At 29.9% G+C, this 24,015-nt stretch overlaps 2 protein-coding genes across 4 annotated transcripts in view; both read right to left on the bottom strand.

The window, feature by feature from the left end:
• Positions 1 to 1,490: 1,490 nt before the first annotated feature.
• LOC128392857 (uncharacterized) lies at positions 1,491 to 3,666 on the bottom strand. Its single transcript, XM_053352944.1, has 7 exons — positions 2,640 to 3,666; positions 2,492 to 2,563; positions 2,342 to 2,428; positions 2,197 to 2,274; positions 1,926 to 2,072; positions 1,702 to 1,863; positions 1,491 to 1,615 (listed from the first exon to the last, which is right to left on the bottom strand). The coding sequence occupies exons 1-7, from the start codon at positions 2,716 to 2,718 to the stop codon at positions 1,548 to 1,550; spliced, it is 693 nt and encodes a 230-aa protein (XP_053208919.1). The 5' UTR covers positions 2,719 to 3,666; the 3' UTR covers positions 1,491 to 1,547.
• Positions 3,667 to 3,966: 300 nt separating this feature from the next.
• Positions 3,967 to 24,015, bottom strand: part of LOC128392832 (probable serine/threonine-protein kinase DDB_G0282963) — a 42,162-nt gene continuing 22,113 nt past the window's right edge. For 2 of the 3 annotated variants that reach the window (XM_053352914.1, XM_053352915.1), the window contains exons 3-15: positions 10,729 to 10,921; positions 10,143 to 10,568; positions 9,962 to 10,038; positions 9,774 to 9,875; positions 9,503 to 9,663; positions 8,372 to 9,393; positions 8,216 to 8,292; positions 8,011 to 8,112; positions 7,155 to 7,905; positions 6,995 to 7,071; positions 6,801 to 6,902; positions 5,432 to 5,592; positions 3,967 to 5,322 (exon numbers count right to left, since the gene is read on the bottom strand). In XM_053352914.1, coding sequence (XP_053208889.1) covers positions 4,500 to 5,322; positions 5,432 to 5,592; positions 6,801 to 6,902; positions 6,995 to 7,071; positions 7,155 to 7,905; positions 8,011 to 8,112; positions 8,216 to 8,292; positions 8,372 to 9,393; positions 9,503 to 9,663; positions 9,774 to 9,875; positions 9,962 to 10,038; positions 10,143 to 10,568; positions 10,729 to 10,741 — 3,894 coding nt within the window. In that variant the 5' untranslated portion in view covers positions 10,742 to 10,921 and the 3' untranslated portion in view covers positions 3,967 to 4,499. The remainder of the gene's footprint in view (positions 5,323 to 5,431; positions 5,593 to 6,800; positions 6,903 to 6,994; positions 7,072 to 7,154; positions 7,906 to 8,010; positions 8,113 to 8,215; positions 8,293 to 8,371; positions 9,394 to 9,502; positions 9,664 to 9,773; positions 9,876 to 9,961; positions 10,039 to 10,142; positions 10,569 to 10,728; positions 10,922 to 24,015) is intronic. The other variant, XM_053352916.1, reaches the window with a different exon arrangement.

The following is a 24,015-nucleotide window of genomic DNA, read 5'->3' as shown; positions in this document are numbered from 1 at the left end:
TCAAAAAGATCCCAACACAAATAGTTCTGAGTGGTTTTGTCGATTAAATTATCGGTGATTGGATTAAAGTAAACCGAGTTAAGGTCATAGCACTTTTTGACATCTTCTTTAGTTGAAACCGGACCAGTTTTCGTCCACATTGAACAATCATTTTCAGCTCGAGCGGCGAAAGAATCGGCATAATTTCCAATGCCCGTGAAAGTTAATGCAGCGGTAATACGTGTACATTGCGCGCAAATGGTGTTGTTGTAGACTTTAGGAGGATTTTGTTTGGATGTAACTGGAGCAACGGGAATATTTGGTAAACTAATGTCAAGAGTTAGATTAGACTCACAGAGACCATAATAAGCACAAAGCTCTTGAGACTTATTTTGTCGTTCGATAAGAAGGTCAAATGAAGTCTCCAATACTTTAACGTAAGAGTCACAAGATCCTTCAGGAGTTGGGTATGCGTCACAATCTTCCTTATATCCAGGTACGAAATAATTTCGAGCTTTTACCAGGTCAATTAATCCCTCTTGGATTACATGCTTGCAAGTCTCACAAAACTCATTCCTTTCGCCCAATCACCAAATTTAGACCCACTCCAAAGAGCATCACCATAGTCTACAGTAGAAATGGAGTATGTAGAAATAGTTAAAAAATAAAATAGTTATTAATAAACCACAGAGAAAAAGAATCAAATATTATTTTACTTACATGACGAGAAGATAAAGACAAAAAGAGTTGCTAACAATCGGTTCATGATTATTTTTTGAGGTAAATTAACAACAATTAGAATAATAGTTTGAGAATCAAATTAAGTTGTATTGAAACTGAAGTTTTTAATTTCTTTATATACTCTTTTAATCAATCTAAATCAATTCTTCCATCATTTCAAACCCATTTTTGTGATTATTGATTGAGTTGAATTTTCTTTTCCGATAAAATAAAACGATGAACTTATTTGTACGGAAATTGTGATAAGACTTTGGTCCTAATGGGCTTGTGATCAAATTAAGCTTGATTACATTTAATCTTGTTTTTCTTGCAAAAATTGGATTGTCAATAATTTATTATTTATTGGAAAAACCTGATTCTATCAAAGGCGTTAAAGGTTAAATTGAATGAAAAGATAATTTTAGTAAACGTTAACAACTAAAACCTTTGATGAGTGTTTATAATTAGATAATATTGTGTATATGTTATCATATATGTGCTCATTATTAGTTTTCCGATGAATTCTATCAACCGTTGATCTGTGAGTTATTATAATATCATGATAAGAGTTTATTTGTATTCGAGATTATTAATAATTTCATCATCAAACCCGACGGAATTTTGTGCAATTTTGCAATTAAAGATCAGCTTAGTTGTGTTTTATCTGATTCTCGATCGGTCGCGATCTGTTTCTATACTAAAAGGATTTAAGAGCCAATTCACAACATGATTGGAAAATATTTCAGACATTTTCGATTCTCAACCAAACACAAAGAAAAAGATTAGTGCGATATTGCAAAATTAAATAGATTTATTGGTTTTAGAAAGAGTTTTAACCATAGACTTCATTACTTTTTTATAATCATACGGAGAAAAGTGTAGGCATTATCATGAAGATTGACCTGCGATGAATATCCTGTTTACCGAAAAGAACAGAGATATATTAATAATAGAATTAAAATATTACTAAATTAAAGGTTAATCAATTCTTGATAACCTTACCTTTGAATCTGATCAATTTGAGAGCACTAGTAACGAAATTTTCAACGATTGTCTTCACAGAAGAGACCATGTTATCCGAATTGGTAGATGCTTCAATACCAGCGAGTGCGTTGGTAACAAATGAGTCGATGTTAGTTTTAAGTGACTTGTTAACGTCCAAATCTAGATAATAGATAATTAGTTGTAAATTATTCTCAGTCTTTTGCACAAGTTTAAAACCTTACCTGGAATATCAAGCTGCTTAATCAATCCAGCAACGAATCGAGTCGCTTTTAAAACTTTGTTTTCGCCAAGGTAAAAAGGTAACCGTAGCACGTAGCCACTGATCAGGGTATGGACATTTTCCAGAACAGTTTGGTTCAAATTTATTACTAAAGGAAAAGTAAAAATTGTTATTATCAAACTTATCTTCATCTTGATAAGTTAATGACCGTAGGAATATTCAATCATTACTAATAAATTTGAATATAAATTATTTATATTAACAACACTCACCGTTAGTCAGATCGTTGGTCAAAACGTTACTGGCCAAATTAACTAAATTTGCCTTAATACTAAGATCATAATCCCATTCTAAATAGAATTAAATTGTATCAGTTAAATTAGGCTTTTAGCTAATTGTTAATCAACTGTTAATTACTTGAACTATAATCATCAGCATCAAATTTCATATAAACTTGGACTTGGTGAATAACATTAGATTCCAGTGTACTATTTTCTTTCCAGCCTATTAATCAAATTAGAGTTTCAATTATCATCAATAGAATTATTATCAATATTTAAAACTTACCTTTGATGCTTTCTATCCAGTCAATATGATATTGTACCGTTGCCAAGGTTACATCTTCCAAAAATTGATCAACTAGCAAGTTGATAGAAACATCAGTTAATTAATCACAAATAAGAAAGGATATTGAATTTCATTGATCATCACTTACAATATTCATCCGGAATTGATTTGATTGATTCAATACTTGAGACAAGACTAAGAGCGATCAAGGGAAGTAACAATTTCATATTGATTGAACTTTTTGAATATCACTTGGAATCAGTGTCGATTTGTGAAGTTGTTAATTGTGATTAATTAAAATTTTGCTCTTCTTTATATATCCATTTGAATTTCAAAGTAAAAGATAATTTTCTTAGAAATGTTACTAGATAAAACAAAATCATTGTTCTCAGCACAATTATCTCCAAGGTGAAATTCAGTCTAACTGATTAGTTTGAACAATTAATTCTTTGATACATTTACCAGTAAATCTAAAATTAAAGTTAATTAATTTACTTTCGATCATTTGTAATTCAATAGATCATGATAAAGAGAAACAAAAGTTATCCTAATCAGATACAAAGTCTTCATTTGATCATTGATCAGTGATTTCGCCTCAATTAGTTATTATTTTTAGCAAGAAGAAAATTTATCAAACTATCATCTCTTGCAAGAAGATTAATCATAATAATGAACAATTCTATCGTGATAATAGTTTCCACGAACAGTTGAGCAACAAAGTTTTTATTCCTTAGAACTGTCAATTCACAAAAAACTACACAGATTTCATAGAAATGCTCAGATAATTTAGAAAACATTTGATGATATTATTACAAAACGTTAAGAAATTGATTAATCTTATAATCCTGGAACAATCAACTAATCACTTTACTAATTATTACTTGGATTTTATCCCGAAAACCAACATTGGCAGAGGAGACTCTTGATAGACTCGAATCCAAACTCAATGATCTTGGATTCCCAAGTTCTATCTTTACGTCGACCTTACAAAATTGTGACCAAAAGTGAATCAACTCTGATGCTAATACGTTTGTTAATTGTCCTTTAATTGTCGGTAAGTCACAGAAGTAGAACAATTCCTATGAAATTGTTACGATTAATTGCTCTTTTTAATTTTCGAAACAAAATTCTCATTGTCTATCGTTGATGTGATGTTCATTGTTTATCTGATAATTATAAATAGATCAGGTATCAGATTATTTGATCTAATTGAATGAGTTGTTGAAAACTGGTTGATTGTAATAATAATAGTTAATTTAGTTGTACACATTTGAGAAAAGCAGCAAATCAAAAATGAAATAATCATGATACAAATTAATTGATTGATAATATTTGTATATTATTATAATATAAGGAGGAAAGGGTAACAAAAAAAGTTAATTGGTTGATTGATTGTTGATGAGAATGATTGATTAATCAGTTGTAAGTTTATTTGATTTTTTCCAATTTCCATATTGATTTATTGTTGGAATTAAAAAAAAAGCAAAAGGGAATTAACTTTGTTTTAATTGTTGTTGTAATTGTGCAGTTAAAGGCAATTGGTTAATTTAATTGTTATAAATTAGTTTATTTAATTAATCCAATGATTATCATTGGGGATTTGCTTTTGTTTCCCTTTTAATTGTGTGTGTGATGTTAATTAATTTAGAGAGCCCAATTAACCAAGACTCTGACTATTATTTTAATTGTTTCCTTGTTGTTGTTGATTGGCGATTCGTAGTGATGATGAAGATGATAATGATTATGTAAAGTGATACAATTTAACTGTTGATTGTTGTTCCCAATTGTTAATAAAACACGAGATTGTGATAGTATTATGTAGACCCAAGAATAAAAATTGATTGTTTGGTTCCGATTGTAATTAAGGAGAAAAGTTTTCTTATCAATGAACAAATTTAGATGAGACAATGAATAAAACCAGAATAATCGATCAACAATTAAATGAACAATTTAAGTCTGATTGGGTTAACTTTTCTGATGACAATAAGAGAGAATCGATTTGACCGTTTCAATGGGCTGTTGGTTCATTAATCGCGGATTTTAGTCCTAAATTAAGTCCTTCTAATTTAGAATGTCGAATATCAATCGTATCATCTTCTTCATCGGAATCGTTCTCATTGTGATCTAGAATATCTTGACAGTCTTTATTCATATTCGACTCTTGTTCATCCGTTGTGTCCATCTGATTGGTCATCTTGATATGTGAGTTTAAATTGTGATTTGATGATTGATGATGATTAGATTGGTGTTGAGATGCTGGTGAAAGATGATGATGATGGTGATTAGATGATTGTTGGGATATATTGTTATCACTGTTGGTCATTAATGAGCTTCTATTGATGGTCACTCGTAGGTCTTGTACTTCGGCTGAAGGATCACCATCATAATCGTCAATATCACGATCATAATCACGAACTTCATCATCATCGTCGTCTTGATCATTATACTCATCAGCTCCATCGTCCATAAAATCATCATCATCATCTCCTTCATGTGATGATGGCGCTGTAGTTGTTAATCCATGGAAATTATGAAGATGATTTTGATTTTGATTAAGATTGTGGTGATTGTTTAAATTAAGATTGAGATTATGGTTTGGATTATAATAGTTATCACCAGGTGAATGTGGAGAAGCGGAAGTTGGCCTGGAAAGAGACCCATTTACAATGTTCTGTAGAAAGGGCGGAATTGTACTATTATCAGATAACGAAGTATGTAAACTGGCACCAAAAGAATGGTTTGTATCTCCACCAACGATTGAGTTCGAACCTTTGGAAGAAAGACCAACGACTTGGCGAATGTTTTCCAAACTTAAATGACTACCGTTTGGCCTGAAAAAATCGAGAAAAGAGAACAAGAAATTAGTCAAATAATAAAAGATAGAAAAGACCAATGATCATGAAATGATCATCAATTTCTTATTTATATTGAATTAATTACCCTGAAGAAGATGAAGATGATGATGTAGTTGAAAGTCTCTCTTGTAATCGCTGAGGACGACGTTTATAAAACTCGAGTTCATCAACAGTCCAAACAGCACCTTTAACATTTTCCACTCTCATGAAACACTTATGGAGACTTAGATTGTGACGAACAGCATTCTGTTATTGTGTAAAAGCCAAAATTCAATTAATCAAATAAGTATTACAATATAATTATTTCATCTTAAATCGTCAAGAACAATCAACGAGCCTGAAAAGGTTTTTGGTAAGCGAAATGTTATGCCATGCGAATATGCCATTTATGGGGCTCAAACTAATGACAAAGATTTAATAGAAAATAATTCTATTAATTATTCTATTACTATTCTAACAGATAATACTGATCTTTTAGAGTATATTTCTCCTGAATATTCACTTTCAGATTGGGCTGAAAGTATTTCTGAAGACGAAAATTTGGATGATATTGAATCAGGTGACGGTGAACCAGAAGATAATCTTCCATCAAGTAATATCAACAATCTACCAGAAAACATTGTTACAGATCCAACATCAAATACAACGACAACAACAACCACAATTGTCAACAATTCTTGTAATATCAACTATTATATTCATTCACCTGCAAATCATCAGCAACCCAGTGAAAGCCAGGAACCCGAGCCTTTTGAATCAATTTCATCGGAAGAGGAATATTTTGAAGAAGGAGGAAACATGGCCGAAAGTGACCGTTTATCCCACTATTCTGATTATGACATTTGTGATGAAACCTTCAATCCAACCTTTGACCCCTACAATTGTGAATTCACCTCTCTTCAAGCTCTTCGTGACCCATCACAAACCAATTATCAACATCTCAGAAATTCCCAAGTGAACAACAACATCAGAAACTCATTCTATTAATAGTAAACAATATCATTATCAGTTAATTTCCAGAAAGATATCATATCTATTGATCATTTCACCATCTAAACATAATTTTAACTCATTTTTATCAATAACAATTGAGAAACAACAACGGCAAAAATAAACAAAAGTTAGACAATCGTTTTTCAATTGAGGTCGAAGTGAAATTAGAAATGAAAAGTTGCCATTGATCATAAACTGGTAAAGCTTTTCTATCAGATTGATTGGCTGATTGGAGAGGAAACAATTGCTGACAATTAAATCAACAAAAACAAAAGAAATGATGACTAGTTGATGATTTGATCTCTTTCATTGTCTAAGGTGGATAAATATAAACAAAGAAAACAAACAAATAATATAATTCACTTTTTTTCTCTCTGTGTGTGAGAAAAAATAATCATGTTTATATTTAGCAATTAGTTGATTGTTGTTGATGATAAGCTGATATTCTGGTTGATTCTTACCTTCCATGTAGCATGATTCCTACGAAAGAAACAAAATGTATTCGTAAACCAATTGTAAATCTCATTGAGTGTCAATTGTTTTTCTGGTGCTTCGATTATCGCCTAAAGTTAACATAAACAAAGATTAGTAAGTGTATGAAGATCAACTTTCTTTCTTTCTAATTGTGATGATTAGTAATCAAAGATTAACTTACTTGTCTAATTAGAGATGCATATGTGAATGGAGGTCGAACATCGGCATTTTTATAAAATTCTCGATTACGATTAATTTCTAGCAGAGAAAAGTAAAAAGATAGAAAAAAAGTTTTTTTATTAATTCAAGTTGAATTCGAGCTGAATGAAAGATCAATTTACCTTCGGTAATATCTAAATTGTTTCGTTCAGCTATTCGTCTACGAGCCGGTGAGTCAGGTAATGATGATGAATTACTATTAGTATTTAACAAAGATTCACCATTGATACAATTGGTTAATCCGGTTATTGATAAATCTCGAGGTTTAACTTTATCACTTAATCGTCGTCTTCTTGGTTCATGGTGAGATTTTTTATCGGATGAACTTGTAGTCGATAAACTGTTGTTGTTGTTATTATTATTTAGATTAAGATTTAGATTATTTGATAATGTGGTCGGTCCGATACCAGTTGATTGTTTAAGATCTAAATTAAGTCCTTCTAATTGTGCTTTTCTACTGTAATTAACGTCTCTTATAATCTGGTCATTTTCTTCGTCCAAATCATCTTCGTCCTGATCTAAATCATTTTCCTTGTTTTTCGTATCAATGTTGCGATTATTGTCAATTTCTAAATTTTGACCACTAATTGTGTCCATTTGGTTATTTATTCCAATAGATGAGAAAGTGTTGCCACCGTTTGAAGTTAAATAATGATATGAAAATTGATGAAAATTGTTATTGTTTGATTGACTATGTGATGTTGATATTAAACTATTATGATTAGATGGTTGGTGTGGATTAACATCAGTATCACTGTTGTTAAATAATGAATTTCTGTTAATTGTCACTCGTAAATCTTGTACTTCTCCAGAAGGATCGGCATCGTGTTCGCTAACTTTATCATTTATACTTCGATGATGACCAACAGCACTCTGTAAGAATAGAATAATGAGAAAAAAATTAGAACCATGATCAATAAGACTTCACCGAAATCAGTCAACTGATTAATTTTAATTGACATTCTGATTAATTCTTACCTTCCATGTTGGATGATTCCTACGAAAGAAACAAAATGTATTCGTAAACCAATTGTAAATCTCATTTAGTGTCAATTGTTTTTCTGGTGCTTCGATTATCGCCTAAAGTTAACAATCAAAAGAACAATTTAAATACATTAGTAAGTAAGTGTATTAAGATCAATTTATTCTAATTGTGATGATTAGTAATCAACGATTAACTTACTTGTCTAATTAGAGATGCATATGTAAATGGAGGTCGAACATCGGCATTTTTATAAAATTCTCGATTACGATTGATTTCTAGTGGAGAAAAGTAAAAGAATAGAAAAAAAAGTTTTGTTATTAATTCAAGTTCGAACTGAATGAAAGATCAATTTACCTTCGGTAATATCTAAATTACTGTGTTCAGATAATCTGAATACTGGTGAGTCAATTAATGGTGAATTATTGTTGATATTTAGTAAGGATTCACTGAAATTGGTTATTGGTAAATCTCGAGGTTTATTTTTGTCACTTAATCGACGTTTTCTGATCTCGGAATGTGATTTTTTATCTGATATTCTTGTAGCTGATTTGGATTTCAAACTTCTATTCAAACCAGTCGTCGTTCCAATACTTGACTGTTTCAGGCCTGAACTTAATCTATCCAATAGCAGTTTTTTACTGTAGTCACTTTTATTAATACTATGATTGTCTTCATCATCTAAGTCATCATCATAATCATCACGATCTGATTCGTCGTGAAAACGAGCATATTGATTTCTGGTGGTTTCTTGTGAGTTTATGACTTTTGTTCCCGTTCTGTTAGTTTCAGAATTCATTCTTGTTGAGGTGAAAATATTGGTACCATTTAACATTAAATTGTGATTTGATGATTGATGATGATTAGATTGGTGCTGGGATGTTGATGAGAGACGATGGTGATGATTAGATGATTGTTGGGAGATATTACTATTATCACTGTTATTGTTGGTTATTAATGAGCTTCTATTGATGGTCACTCGTAGGTCTTGTACTTCAGTTGAAGGGTCGCCATCATAATCGTCAATATCACGATCATAATCAAGAACTTCATCATCCTCAATATCGTCAGTCCCAATGGCTACATCATCTTCATCATCTTGTTCATTATAATCATCGTCTGCATCATCCATGAAATCATCATCTTCATGTGATAATGTTGCTTTTGTTAATCCATGGAAACCATGGAGATGATTTTGACTAAGATTATGATGGCTAAGACTATGGTTATGATCACTGGGCGAATGTGGAGAAGCGGAAGTTGGTCTGGAAAGTGGTCCATTTACAATGCTTTGTAGGAAGGGCGAAATTGTACTATTATCAGGTAGAGAGCCAACGACTTGGCGAATGTTTTCCAAACTTAAATGACTACCGTTTGGCCTGAAAAAATCGAGAAAAGAGAACAAGAAATTAGTCAAATAATAAAAGATAGAAAAGACCAATGATCATGAAATGATCATCAATTTCTTATTTATATTGAATTAATTACCCTGAAGAAGATGAAGATGATGATGTAGTTGAAAGTCTCTCTTGTAATCGCTGAGGACGACGTTTATAAAACTCGAGTTCATCAACAGTCCAAACAGCACCTTTAACATTTTCCACTCTCATGAAACACTTATGGAGACTTAGATTGTGACGAACAGCATTCTAAGCAAAAAAGATGAAAGTTAATCAGTAAGAATTGAATCTTCGATGACTCGAATTATAACTTGAAATTCATCGAATGAAAATTTCATGATATTCTAATTGTTTCTTACCTTCCATGTAGCATGATTCCTACGAAAGAAACAAAATGTATTCGTAAACCAATTGTAAATCTCATTGAGTGTCAATTGTTTTTCTGGTGCTTCGATTATCGCCTAAAGTTAACATAAACAAAGATTAGTAAGTGTATGAAGATCAACTTATTCTAATTGTGATGATTAATAATCAACAATTAACTTACTTGTCTAATTAGAGATGCATATGTGAATGGAGGTCGAACATCGGCATTTTTATAAAATTCTCGATTACGATTAATTTCTAGTAGAGAAAAGTAAAAGAATAGAAAAAAGTTTTACTATTAATTCAAGTTCCAACATCGATTTATATAATTATCTCGATAATAAGTTCCAAGATCAATTTACCTTCGGTAATATCTAAATTGTTTCGTTCAGCTATTCGTCTACGAGCCGGTGAGTCAGGTAATGATGATGAATTACTATTAGTATTTAACAAAGATTCACCATTGATACAATTGGTTAATCCGGTTATTGATAAATCTCGAGGTTTAACTTTATCACTTAATCGTCGTCTTCTTGGTTCATGGTGAGATTTTTTATCGGATGAACTTGTAGTCGATAAACTGTTGTTGTTGTTATTATTATTTAGATTAAGATTTAAATTATTTGATAATGTGGTCGGTCCGATACCAGTTGATTGTTTAAGATCTAAATTAAGTCCTTCTAATTGTGTCTGTTTACTATAATCCATATTATCACCGATTAAAGATGAAATTGTAAATGTTGGTTGAACATTCGTCTTTTGATAAAATTCCCGATTACGATTGATTTCTACAGGGAACAATTAAAAATGAATGGAAGAGAAAAAATTTCAAGAAGGAAACAATATAATGATTATTATTCTTATTATTATTATTTATTAGTTAATCATAAATTGTTCTCAGAATAATAATAATATTTGTATTCTGAGCAAATTAACAAAAAGTTTTACCTTCGGTTATCATATTTAGAGACAACAACAAAACCCGTTGATTGTTTGATTGAACCAATCCCAAAGCAATTGTTTACTTAGATGATTAAGTTTGCATAAGGTTTGCAAAGATTGAATCACAATTGAAAACCTCAATTGGTGAATCAAAATGGTTCCTCAGGCAGAATTGAGTTTATTCAATTATAATCAATATCTAAATAAATATAAATACAATATTATTATTACTCTGATGATGATAACAAAAATTAAATCTTCTTCTTAATCATTGAAAGTTTGAATTTCAAATAACAACAAATAACAACAAAAACATCATGTACAATCCCACAGATTCAGTCGATTATTTTTACTCATCGAATTTCAAATCGATTATGTTATAACCTTTTTTGTTTATTCTCTCGAGTTTGAACATTCATGGGTAATAATCGATTTTCGTTCTTTTAAGCGGGAAAATTGAAATTCGAAGAGAAAACAAAAACAATTTTTTTCATAATCGAAATGAACAAACTTTTTGTACATTTCGATTTCGGTGAATCTTTTTTTCTTTCTTTGTGATTTCATCTGATTAATTGTTCTGATTAAAGGACATTCAAAGGTTAATCATGATGATTAAAGTTGTGATAATTTGATTTCTCTCTTTTTTGGTCTCGTTCAAAATGATTTAAGATCTTAATTGATTACTTGTTAACACGCTAACCTTTAACACTTTTGATTGTAAACACTAATCAGTTAATCAACACAATAATCAGTCAATTAATCAACTTTGAACTTTTTTTAGTCCTTCGTTTGACGTGAAATTTAATTAATTGTATTTCGATTGTTGTAATAAAGGGAGACACAATTAGATGAGGATAATAAGTTAATTAAATTTCTTTTCTCCTATTGTTTAAGTTTCGAAATTTAAATTTAATTTAAGTTGTTCAAATTGTTTGATTTCTAATATTTGATGAGAAAATTAAACGAATTGTAATTAACTAATAGCCGCTGGTTGAATATCATGTAAAGAGAGAATTTTATTATTATTTCTTTTCAAAGAATCGATTAGAGAATAAGCAAAAAAAAAGTTCGAAATTCGAATTTTGAAATTTTTCCTTCTCTCTCATTTTCCCGCTCTACCAGACAAACAAACAAAGTGGAAAACAATTAAAGTCAAAGTTCAACAATAATTTTACCAAATTAATTAGTTGACAAAATGGAAAAACAATTAAATTTTGATGAACGGTTTTTCAAAAATAAACTGAAATTTTCTATCTAGAAAGGAAACGGAAATGATGTGGGGTAAGAATTTTTCAAAGGAAAAAAATATCAACTAATATTTGGTGAATTTAATCATTTCTTTAATATTCATGGAAACCAATTGTTGGATTATTATCACAGCTATTTAATCACCATGGGATTCATTTACTCTGAATTACCTTTGTGTGGATAACAAAAAATTCATCAAAAACCAAACAAATTCAATCAGAATATAATTGAGGTGAAAAGAGAAAAAGAGAAGAAAAAAAAAAGTTCTAACTCACAAATTCGAGTGACATGAAACTATCAACTCATCATCTTTGTTACAATAACAATTAACTAATTAGCAGATTTCTGAACTAATCAACTTTCTCTCTTTCATTAATTGTCTCTTTCTGATCAACATACACACACACACATACAATTAGTCTGATTAACAAATTTTACTAAATAATCAACGGTAATTATTTGAATTATAATCATTACACTAGGAAGAGAAAAAAAATGACTTTAATCACGCCAATGATAAATTATTGTGATTAAAATTATTTAGCTTTTTATTATTATTTCCTTTTAATATATTTTTGATAATTAAGGTAAAAACAATAACTAATCATCATCATGATAATAATAAGCTTTTATCATGAACCAGAATCATTGATATGTGATCATGATAATAATCATTGACCATTTTCAATCCAAATATTCATTGACCATAATGATTATATAATCAACAATATAAAATGATGATTAACCAAAATAATAACAACTAATGATGATCATCATCAAAAGGTATAATAAAAACGGAAATGGAAAAACAATAAACATGAAAACGATGATGATCATGATGATAGGAATTAATTTTTAGGTATTATAAAGTGAGTCGCTCTCTCAATCTCTCTCTCTCTCTCTCTCTCTCTTGCATTTCCTAGGTGAGGGTGGGGTTGCTGGTGAAAATGAACCATTTCCATTGAGTAAAAGAGAGGACAGAAAGTGGGAAGGGAAATGTTTCTCCAGGGCGGAAGCTGATAGAGTCACAGGAATCAAGGAATCAAAGGCGTGGTACATGATACAATAATTATAATAACTGAATTGAGAGAGAATTATATTTCCATTTCATCAACATGGTAAGAAAAGGTGAAAGAAAAGAAAGAGTAACCTGAATGATGATAATACCTGATGAAGAGCAAAAAAAATGAAAACTTTTTCTCGGTTAAATTAGAGTAATAGTTATAATCTCACTGGTCCATGTAATTTAATCATCATCATCATCATCATTAGAGATAGATAATAATAATAATAATTGTCTCCCTCCCACTCTTTACATCATCATCATAATCATCACAATCTAATTTTTAGCTTTCAAATTAACAATCATTAAGTAGGGATGAGGATAATAGCAAAAGGAACCAGAAATATGAATATTGAAACCCTTTCACTCTGGCAAATCAACTCAACGCACCTCCATTAAAACCCACCAGCAACAATTCAATTGCCACCATTGATTATCAGCTGAAGAGTGAGAAAAAAAAACTGCAAAAGTCACACATCAATTTAATCTTCATCTTCATCATGATAATCATCATGCATGAATGAAGTTGGTGAAAAATTATATTTTCCCTTTATTATTATTGTTATTTATTACTAATCATAATTGTAATCAAGCAAAATTTGTCCAATTTCAATGATTAAATATTGATTATTAGTTTATCTTCAATAATTAACTTCAACAGTTATCATCGCAGGTAAATATTATTAATGAAAATAAAAACATGAAAATTAATTAATCCATCAATTAAGTTAGAGTAATTAAAAAATATGAGCTAATTAAACACAATTTACTCGGTATGGATATTGTATTAACCAGGTAGATAATATTTACCTGGATATTGGTCATGGACTTATGCATCAATAAACATTAAATGAACATTAGTTATATTAAATTTACCTGGAAATTATGATAACTTAAGTTTAATTGTTCAATTTATTCAACAATCAAATGGTAACAATTATAACTTTTTTACAATTACTCATGATCAATACATTGAATTATATTGATTGTTGTCATGTCCTTTTTTTGTTATCAAATTTAATTGTTGACTAATCAAGGTAATTATATAATTACTTTTGTCTCTGTCTCTGTTTTTGTTTTGTTTTTCTTGATTACAATTAACTAATTGTTATTATCATCATTCCATGTATTCTAATGTTGATGATATGATAATTGTAATGGATTAACTAATTAATCTTTGGTTATCGAAATGTGGTAATTGGACAAACACGCAACCAATACATTTTCGTAAGTTTCAAGTTCGAGGAAAAAGTTTTCTGTACTTTCACGAGTACGAAAAGTTTTTGTAATAATTGACAATAAGGAAAAGAAAAGTTTTCTCTTTCGTTTTTTTCTTCTTTTCGATTATTCTGACAATTAAATGATTGTTGTTTTCATGATTTAATTTCATCTTCTTGTGGGTTACCATGCAACTCTATGGATGAGTGAAGATGATTGTATGAAGATTAGGATAATGAGAGAGAAAGGAAAAAAAAAGTTAATTTTGATTATGTTTCTCTCTGTATTGTTATCATCATCATCTCATGATAATTGAAATATGATCAGTTAAATTATTATACAATTGACATGATTAAATGTACCCGTGTGTGTCTGAGTAAAAATAATTAGATTAATTAGTTTAAATTGCTGAAAAAGTTTTCTAATCTTGTAAAAAAAGCAATTGGATTGCATGAAAAAAATCAAATATCCAATATTGATTTCGTATGATACAAATTTGATTAGTACCAAAAGTTAAAGAGATAATTAATTTACTATGTTTATTTTACATTTCCTCTGTTTTCATATCATCATCATCATCTGGAGGATTAATCTAGGAAAGGATGAAGATAACAGTTTTCATCTTCATCAATTTTATCCATTTGTACTGTTTGTATGTTTATTGTTATTTTTGATTGTTTGTTATTTTTACTGTTGTAGTCAAGATGAATCCAGAATTGGCTTGGATGATAATGATAATGAAGATGGAGAGATGATGAGAGATGAAAATATTTTTTCCATCCTAATAATAAATTACAATAATATCTTTTTATCGATCGATATACTGAATTATTATTATCATGTGTGAGTGAGTGTGTTTATCATGTTCATCATCTAAAACTCAGAACTCTTCAGATTTTGTTTGCTGTTTTAGTCTTTCCTTTACTTTCATCATCTACCAAAAAGTAAACAACAACAACAACAATGATGATGATGATGATGGTGATGAAATTTAGCCTTACAAGGGAGGATGATGAAAAGAGGATGAAGGATATTGATAAAAGGCGAGGTCCATGTGATGAGGATAACAAAAAGTAAAAGAAAAATAAACAAACAAATAGAGAGAAATTATTCTTTCTCTTCATATTTATCTTTATCATCTTCATCATCTTCATCTTCATCTTCATCATATGAAAGCTAATGATACATAACTAAAAGTTGAATATTGAACTTTAATCAGCACCAAGATATTTAATTCTGTAAATTGTTCAAGAGTATTGTTGTTGTTTAGTAATAAATTGTTCCTGGTGTTTATTTGATTACCAGGTTAATCAAATTGACTATTTGTTAATAATCATCATCATCATTATCATCTTCATCTTTTCATTGATTATTTTGATAAAGTAAAAAAAAATGAAGATAAAAAAGGAAAAGTAAATTCCAAATAAATAAATAGAGATGAAATTTTTTTCTTTCCATGAAAAATTCAGTTAATGCTGTTTACTGATTATTTTGTTTTCTATTCTCATTGTTTTTCATCCTCATCTTTTTTATTTATTTTGTTTACCGCATCTCCCTCCCTCCCTCCCTCCCTCTCTCTCCTCTCTCTCTCTCTCTCTCTCTCTTGGGTCACTATTTACCACCCATTTACTTCCTCATCCTCATCACAATCATCTTATTTTTACAGAGAAACATAAAAATAACAAAACTTACTCGTAATAAAGTTTTTGTTTACTCTTAACTCTGTTTTCTCCTCATCCTCTTTCATCATCCTCATCATCATCATCATCTTGTAATGTAAACAAAGATGACGTAATAGATCCCTGGAAAACTTTTTTCCATCACCCAACTTCATCTTCCTCATGATAATGTTTATCATTATATCTTATTGATATATAAACACATCTAATTGTTATTGTATTTTTTTTTATTCATCGAATACCATTAATTTTCTAATTAATCACTAGAAGGTGATGAAAATATCTTACAATTAAAGTTAATCTTTCCAATGAAATCAAGTCTATCATATCATAACACATTATCCTGATATTATCATTGTGAAAATCTCAAGTTATTTTTCATATTAGATCACATCGTCATCATCAATACAATAGTTGGTAACAAGAAATTGATTGTGAAAATAAAACAAATGACAAAACAAAACGGGAGACACAAATACACAATTAGTTGACAATCAAAATATAATAATGACAAAATCTAACAACAATCAACAATAACAACAACAAATACACAATTTATATCAACAATCAAGAAAAGTAAAAGTAAAAACAACAACATTTAATAACAGAAGCAAAAAAAAAATAATCAATAACAATCATAATAATAAGGAAAACAATAAAATCGATTAGCAATGTTTAATATTTGCAAAGTAATAACCTGGAATGAGGCAGTGGGGTGGGTTGGAGAGGGTGGAAAATCTTAACACAACAATTATATTAACAAATAATATTATTGATTGTTTAGTCTAACTCCCACTTCCCACTCCTCCAGCTTCCACTGTGACTCTTTCTCTTGCACAACCTCAATTTCCTCCTCCTTTTCCTTATCTTCCTCCTCTTTCATCATCTTCATCATCTTAAATGATAAAACTTTTTTTCATATTCATATTAAAAGCTTAATAATAATAATATTCTCTCTCTCTCTCTCTCTCTCTCTCTCTCTCTCTCTCTCTCTTCATCTTTCCTTTTTATCTTCATCCCTCATCTTTATTTGTAATAATAACGGTTGAAAGTTAATTGAAAAATGTAATTATCAAAACTATGTGACGATAAAATTTGCCTCAAGAATGATTTTTATTGATTCATCACCATCTGCATCCTCATCTTCATCATCCTCATCATCATAATCATTAATATTATATTGCCTCATAGCTAATAAAAGATGATAACTGAATATGAATTTTTTTTTGTTTCCAATGCTAAGAAGCATCTTTTTAATGAATATCATTTGAAATCGTAATGTTTCACCATGATGATGATGAGAGTGGGAGGATGTAAGGTGGGAATGATGGGAGTGAGTGAGTGAGAGAGAGAGAGAGAGAGAGACAGTTGAAAATTAGTCGCTGCAAGAAAACAAAATATCAAATCAATGGTTGGAAAAAGTTTTTTTTCTAATATTAAATGTTACTCTATTTCTGACAAGTTACATTTTCTGTTTGGAAGGAGAAAAAAAGTTTTCATCTTAATTCGAGAAAATTTCAATGTTATTTTATTTTCTATCCGTCATTTAATAGTTATCATCTTCATATGAATACCCCTTTTTTCATCATCTTTTATCTTTGTGAGTGATAATAATGATGATGAGGATGCTGGAGAAATAAATATAAAATTTTCGGTTTTACTCTTTGTTTTTTTCTCTCTTTTCTATTATTTTTCTCATGTTGATGGTTTTTACATTAAACAACAACAAACTTATTTCCCTTTTTCGTTTTCACCTTATCTTCATCATCTTTTCGTCTTATTTTCATTCTCATCAAGTTTATTTCTTTATTTACTATTATAGGAGAGATGTTGTCTCTCTCTCTCTCTCTCTCTCTCTGCATTGAAAGAATAAGCAATTAGAATGAAGATGAAGATGATCAGAGAAGGAGGAAAATGATGATTTCTACTTCAATTTAGGTAAACATCAAGGATAGTGAAAGGAAGATGGAGGAAAAGGAAAGGATGAGAAGGAATGGAAAGAGTGGAAATGAGAAAGATGATGAGAGAAGGTGGAAGACAATTGTCAAAAGGAAAGAAAGAGAGAGAGAGAAAGAGAGAGATTATGACGAGGGAGAAAATTTGGAAGATGAAGAATTTTCTCTCTTTTGTTTACATGGTTTTTCTGGATGAAATTAAATGTTTTCCATAAGAATCCGAATGATGTACTATGAAAGATACTCTGAGAGAGACAGAGAGGGAGAGAGAAATTTCTCTATCATCATAATATTCAGGGTATGGAACATTTTTGTATCATTTCATTATCCTCATCATCTTCATCATCATCCCTTTGATATCCTGTTAGTTTTGTTTACTGTTGCATCATTTTAGTTGATGAGGAGAAAGATAAATAAGAGAGGGAGAGAGATGCTTGAGATGATGATGATGATGATGATAAAATATATTAATATATTGTTTATATTATCATTCGATTCTCTGAACGGAAATGAACTTTTTCCATGCACCAACGTGAAAGATAAACAATCATACAAGAAGTAAACAAAAACAAGAGCAACTTGAAATCGATAAAATTTATCATCATCATCATTCATCTTCCAAAGCAACAGTGACATCTATTGAATAATAACTGTTCCCATCATAACTTGAAAGAGATGAAAAAAAAAGTTTTCATGATAAAAATTAATTTCCAAAAGTCAATCAACAAAATCCTAATGACTAATGGTAAAAACTGACCATTGGTCAATATAAATATATATCAAGTTCTAATTAGTTATAATCCCAAAAAGTAAATAATAAACATGAGTTTATGAATCGTATCCATGTAACGTAATTTTTTGCGCTTCAGGATTATGATTATCAAGTTATATTCATGATGATAATTAAAACAAGATTAACCAGATAATGATATTATCATGAATTTTAACCAGATCCACCAACAGGAACCAAAGAGATGAAACAGTTTCAATTGTTTGATGAATTATCTTGATACAAAAAACAAAAGTTCACCAAAGCAGATCCAGAATCATGAGTGTATATAATTGAGGGGGGAAAGGTTGATTTATATTAGAATAATAATAATTTAGTTAATTACAAATTAAACTTGAATTGATTAGTTACGATGGTAATGGTGTTGGTTGTTGATTTGTTGTTGATATTATGATTATTGTTAATCAACGATTCAATTATTTCAGGATAAATGATGAAAATGATCAGATGAGAAGTGAAAATTATTATTATTATTATTTATTATCGTTGATTATCAAAGGGGATCAAGGAGGATGAGGATGAGGAGGTGAGGGAGGATTTTGAGGGTGGGATATGGTTCTAGTTGTGGTGGTGGAAGATGAAAGATGAAGGATATGATTCCATTAATTTAGTTTACAGTTAATCATAATTCCCAACATGTTCAGCTAATTGTCTTCATCATCAAGTCTCATGTTCAAAGATAACATTTGAAAACGTAAACTCATAACTCCCTGAATGAGAAAATTGCAATTAACTTAAATCACGCAATTAGAGTCACAATCAGTCAATGTAAGAGGACGATGATGATGATGATTATGAAAATGATAGAAATTCATCAAAATCTTTTAGGTGAAAGATTCAGAATTCATCAAATTTCAATTGTTATCGTAAACTATTTGCTAGTTTTGTCTGAGTAAACATAGAAAATCAATTTCAAGTTTACCTTTTAAACTTATTGATATTCAATCAAATTGATTATGATGATAATTTTGTCTCTGTTTATGATTTAATGATAATATTTAATTGATAAGTTGATTATATGTTTTTGTTTATATTTTTCAGCATCAAGGTAAAGTAATTATTATAATAGTTGTCATGATTATGAATCAAGTGTGTGTACATGATTGGGATTAGTATCGCGTGTTAATTGTGAATAGGTTGAGTTTCGGGTGTGGTTGATCACTGGTTAGTGTGGGTTAGTCAATCAGAGAGTGAGTTAGTGAGTGAGTAAGTGATAGAGAAGCAAAGAAATGATTACCTGTGTAAGAAAAAAAAACCAAATGATTGGTTGGATAGACAAGGTAACACTAGAGTTGAAAATATCAACTTGGACTCAACATGCAAGTTGAAACAAAATATTACTATCATGTTATTGATATATGAATATATTGGGGTGGGTAAGATTCGGGGTGGGGTGGGATTGATGATGAAAAATTGGTCCAACCAACACGATCTATGGATAGGGTTGACTAATTTTGCAAACAATTATCAGTTATTATTTAGAAGATGAATTATATTTGTTTTTATTGTTATTGATTTGATCATTTTGTTGTTTTTCACTCATGATGATGGGTGAGTGAGTGGGTGTAGGTGGGTGGCTGAGTGTTGGGAGGTGAGTTTTGTCTAGTATTATTATACTGTAGTGACACTTATCACGTAATCGAGTGAGTATCTTTGTTTTTGTTTTGATACTTTCATGATTGTTTTGCTAAATGAATGAAGTTACTGTTTATTATTATCATCCAATTGTTGGATAATAATAATAACGGTAAATTTATCTTCATCATCGATTCAGCAAATAAAATGATGAATTTATCATGATGATGATAAAATTATTGGATTTACAATTTCATATTAGATTTTATTATTAATCATCTAACTTTTTGTTTACCCTTGAATTAGTATCAATTTATATTCTCAACAATTAAGAGATTGTTGTTTAATCTTATGATTATCATCAATTAATCAATGAGTTTAATTTTTCACGTTTTTTTCTGCTTGATTAAAGTTTTCTCACTCTCTCTCTCTCTATGTGACATTGATTAACTGATTGGAAACAATTCGTTTAATTGTTGGATTGTATTCTTGTTACTTTTGACCAGGTAACAATTAGATTAATAGTCATGATTAATTTGGCGATTGAATTGATTTCTAATATTTCAGTTTTTTTGTCTCTTCTACTCGTTCATGTTCATTGAAACGGAAAAATATAATTTGATTGTGATCAATGATTCTGGATATGATTAAGATGATGATGATTATCATTTTGATTACAATTGTATCACTAAGATTAATCATCACAATCACACACACACACATATTCAGTACAATCCTAAACATAACTATCATCATAATCAACAGGATCAATGATTTATCAATGAAATAAGATGAAGGATTGATTAGGATGAAAAAAATGACATGAAATGAAAAATTAACAGAGACAATCAAATAATCACAATTAGGGATGTTGATGTTGATGATTAAGGGTGAGGATTATTATCTGACCTACAGGATCATCATTTTTATCACAATTTAGTCTATTGATTGTTAATATTATCATCATGATAATCGTTATATAATTAAGATGGAACCAGAAAATTCTGGGAGTAAGATTAACACCTTTTATCATGTTGAGTATTGGGTGGAGATGATGATAATAATAATGATGATGGAAACTAAATTGTTACCTTAATTGTGCCTCTTGATAAAATCAACAATTTAAATCCATGATCCTAATCTTAATGCTGTTTGTTTTTTAATCAGCTACATCTAATCACGTAATCAACAGACCAACACATCAATAAACAACAATCAATCAATCAATAATGATGATGGTGATGATTAAATATTTTTCTCTATGGAAACAGGAAAAGGAAATGCAAAGAGAGAGAGAGAGAGATGGAAAAAGTTCTGATTATTTGTTTCCCTCTCTCTTTTTTTTAATAACTTCAACTTGTAATTACAAAGAGTACGAGATGAAGTTAATTGTGATTATAATTGTGTCATCTCATGTTAATTAATATTATTGATTGTTTAGATTCATTTGAAATGAACAATTTTTCATCTTCTCTTGATTTTCATTTCTTTTTTCATCATCTAATTTGATTGTTGCCCTTGGGCGATATTCAACTTTTCCTTGTTATCGTTTATGAATTTCAATGTTATTCAGATATGAAAATTTAATGGTGATGATGATGAGCTGATGAGATGAAAGTTGAAAAGCTATTTATTCATGGAAATAGTAAATTATAATGTATTTAATCATTGGAATTCATTATTATTTGAAATAATTTGAATCTAATGATCATCATGATGACATTTTCTCATTTGAATCATTAAACTTTAATCTACAGCCATTGGAATAGTAAATTGATATTGTCAATCAATTGAGAAAATGTTTATTGATTTAATTGTTGAATTGTTTTCGAGGAAAATAAATGTAATTTCAATGAATGAATCACAATTTGGTATTGATGAGAAAAGAGGAAAGATAAAATTGAAAGATTCTGCTGATGATGTTGATGATTAAGAGATGATGAAGGTGATGAAGGCTTGAATTGATGATAATGATGATGATGAGGATGAAAAAGGCAATTGGTAATTGTGAAAATGTCATATACTAAATAAAAGGGAGCTCGAAATTGTAATGAAAAAGGAGGTGGAGTTATTGTAACTTTTGGGGGAGGTAGAAGTTGATGATGATGAGAGGAGGGGGTGAGGTGATGGAGATGATGATGATGATGATGATGAGTGAGCTGCTAATAGGGAAATGATAAAGATGGAAAATGGATGAAACAAGATGAAGAAGTAAAATTAACCATGAAAAAGGAGAAAAAAATAAAAGAAGATGAAGAAAAGAGAGTAAAAGGTAGAAAGGGAAATGAGTTTCACTGGAATAATTAGCCTGAGGGGTGGTTAAAGATCAGTGTGTGTATGAGAGAGAGAGAGAGAGAGAAAGAAAGACAAATAAATAAAGGATGATGATGATGAAGCAGCGAAGAGAAAATAGAAGTAAAAAGTATTTGCAAGAACAATAAAAGGGAGGAGCAAAAAGAGAAGATGATGATGTATAAATACTCTATCATCATCTTTGTCTTCTCCCTCATCATCCTCATCAGCGAGTGAGTTATGCAAAAATAAGAGGAAAAGTATAATCAAGAAAAATATATTACCAAATGAAAGACAATTGTTAATACAATAAAAGGGTGAAGATGATAAACTGAGGATGAAGAGAGGGAGAAAGAGAAAGAAAGAGAGGGAGCCATCACCATTGTCTTCCTCATCTTTTTCCTAATCATCATCACGGTGATGAGGAGTAAACAAAGTGGGGAGCGAGAAGATAAAATTGAAATGGGTTACTGTTATCATCTCCATCTTCATTTTCATCATTATATTATTGGAATTAAACTTTTGCGCATGTTGATTGTGATTAAAATTATTCTGAATAATGATAATGATGATGATGAAAAAGAATATAACAAAAAAGGGGAGAAGATGAAGATGAGAGAGAGAGAGAGAGAGAGAGAGAGAGAGAGAGAGAGAGAGAGAGAGATGCAATTTTTCTGGTAAACAAAAATGATTCTGGTAAACACGATGAGAGAAAATGGGTTTAATGAGAAGATGATAAAAGAGAAAAATAAAAATTCGATAATAATTAATATAAACATCATTTCCTCTTCTCATCATCTTCCCCTCATCATCTAACATCTCCTCCTCCTCCTCTTCTTTTTCATCCTCATCTTCATTTAACATGAGATTTTATAAATGATAATTAACAAGATATATTCATACATATAAATCTAATGGTAAACTTTTCATTTGAGTTTGTAGTTTTGGAAATTCAACTTTCTTGATTGACCTTGAAAGATGATGAGGATGATGATAAATTGAATATGAAGAAGCATGAAAAAAAGGATGAGGCCAAGGTGGGAGTTAACAATCTGATAACTGTATCAGTTGCGTGATAAATGAATACAAAGATATTAGGCTGAGCTTTAATTCAGATAAACAAAAGCCACAGGGAGTTGAATATATAATATACATTTATCGAAATCGAGAATCAAATTTGGAGAGAGAGAGAGAAACTTTTCTTTCTTCCTTTTCGACTTTTGTTCGAAAACCTCGAATTCTAATCGTACTTTTTTGACTGGAAAGACACGCGACTTAGATCATATTTAAATATACGAAGGAGATGAAGGGTTAGAAATTGTGATTGTCGAGCTACTCTCGATTTCCACCTCATCCTTGAAGAGAAAAAGTAATCTGATGATTTTTTTAATTCCTCTTTTCGAAATTGAATCAATTTTTTTTACTTCGAATTTGTTTTTTTCGTTCTATCATTTCTTTTTGCTTTATATAAGA

Source organism: Panonychus citri, unplaced genomic scaffold, assembly GCF_014898815.1.
Source record: "Panonychus citri isolate SS breed McGregor unplaced genomic scaffold, ASM1489881v1 Contig00137, whole genome shotgun sequence".
NCBI lineage: Eukaryota > Metazoa > Arthropoda > Arachnida > Trombidiformes > Tetranychidae > Panonychus > Panonychus citri.
The sequence above is the reverse complement of the archived record's forward strand: the minus strand, read 5'-3'. Positions and strand labels throughout refer to the sequence as shown.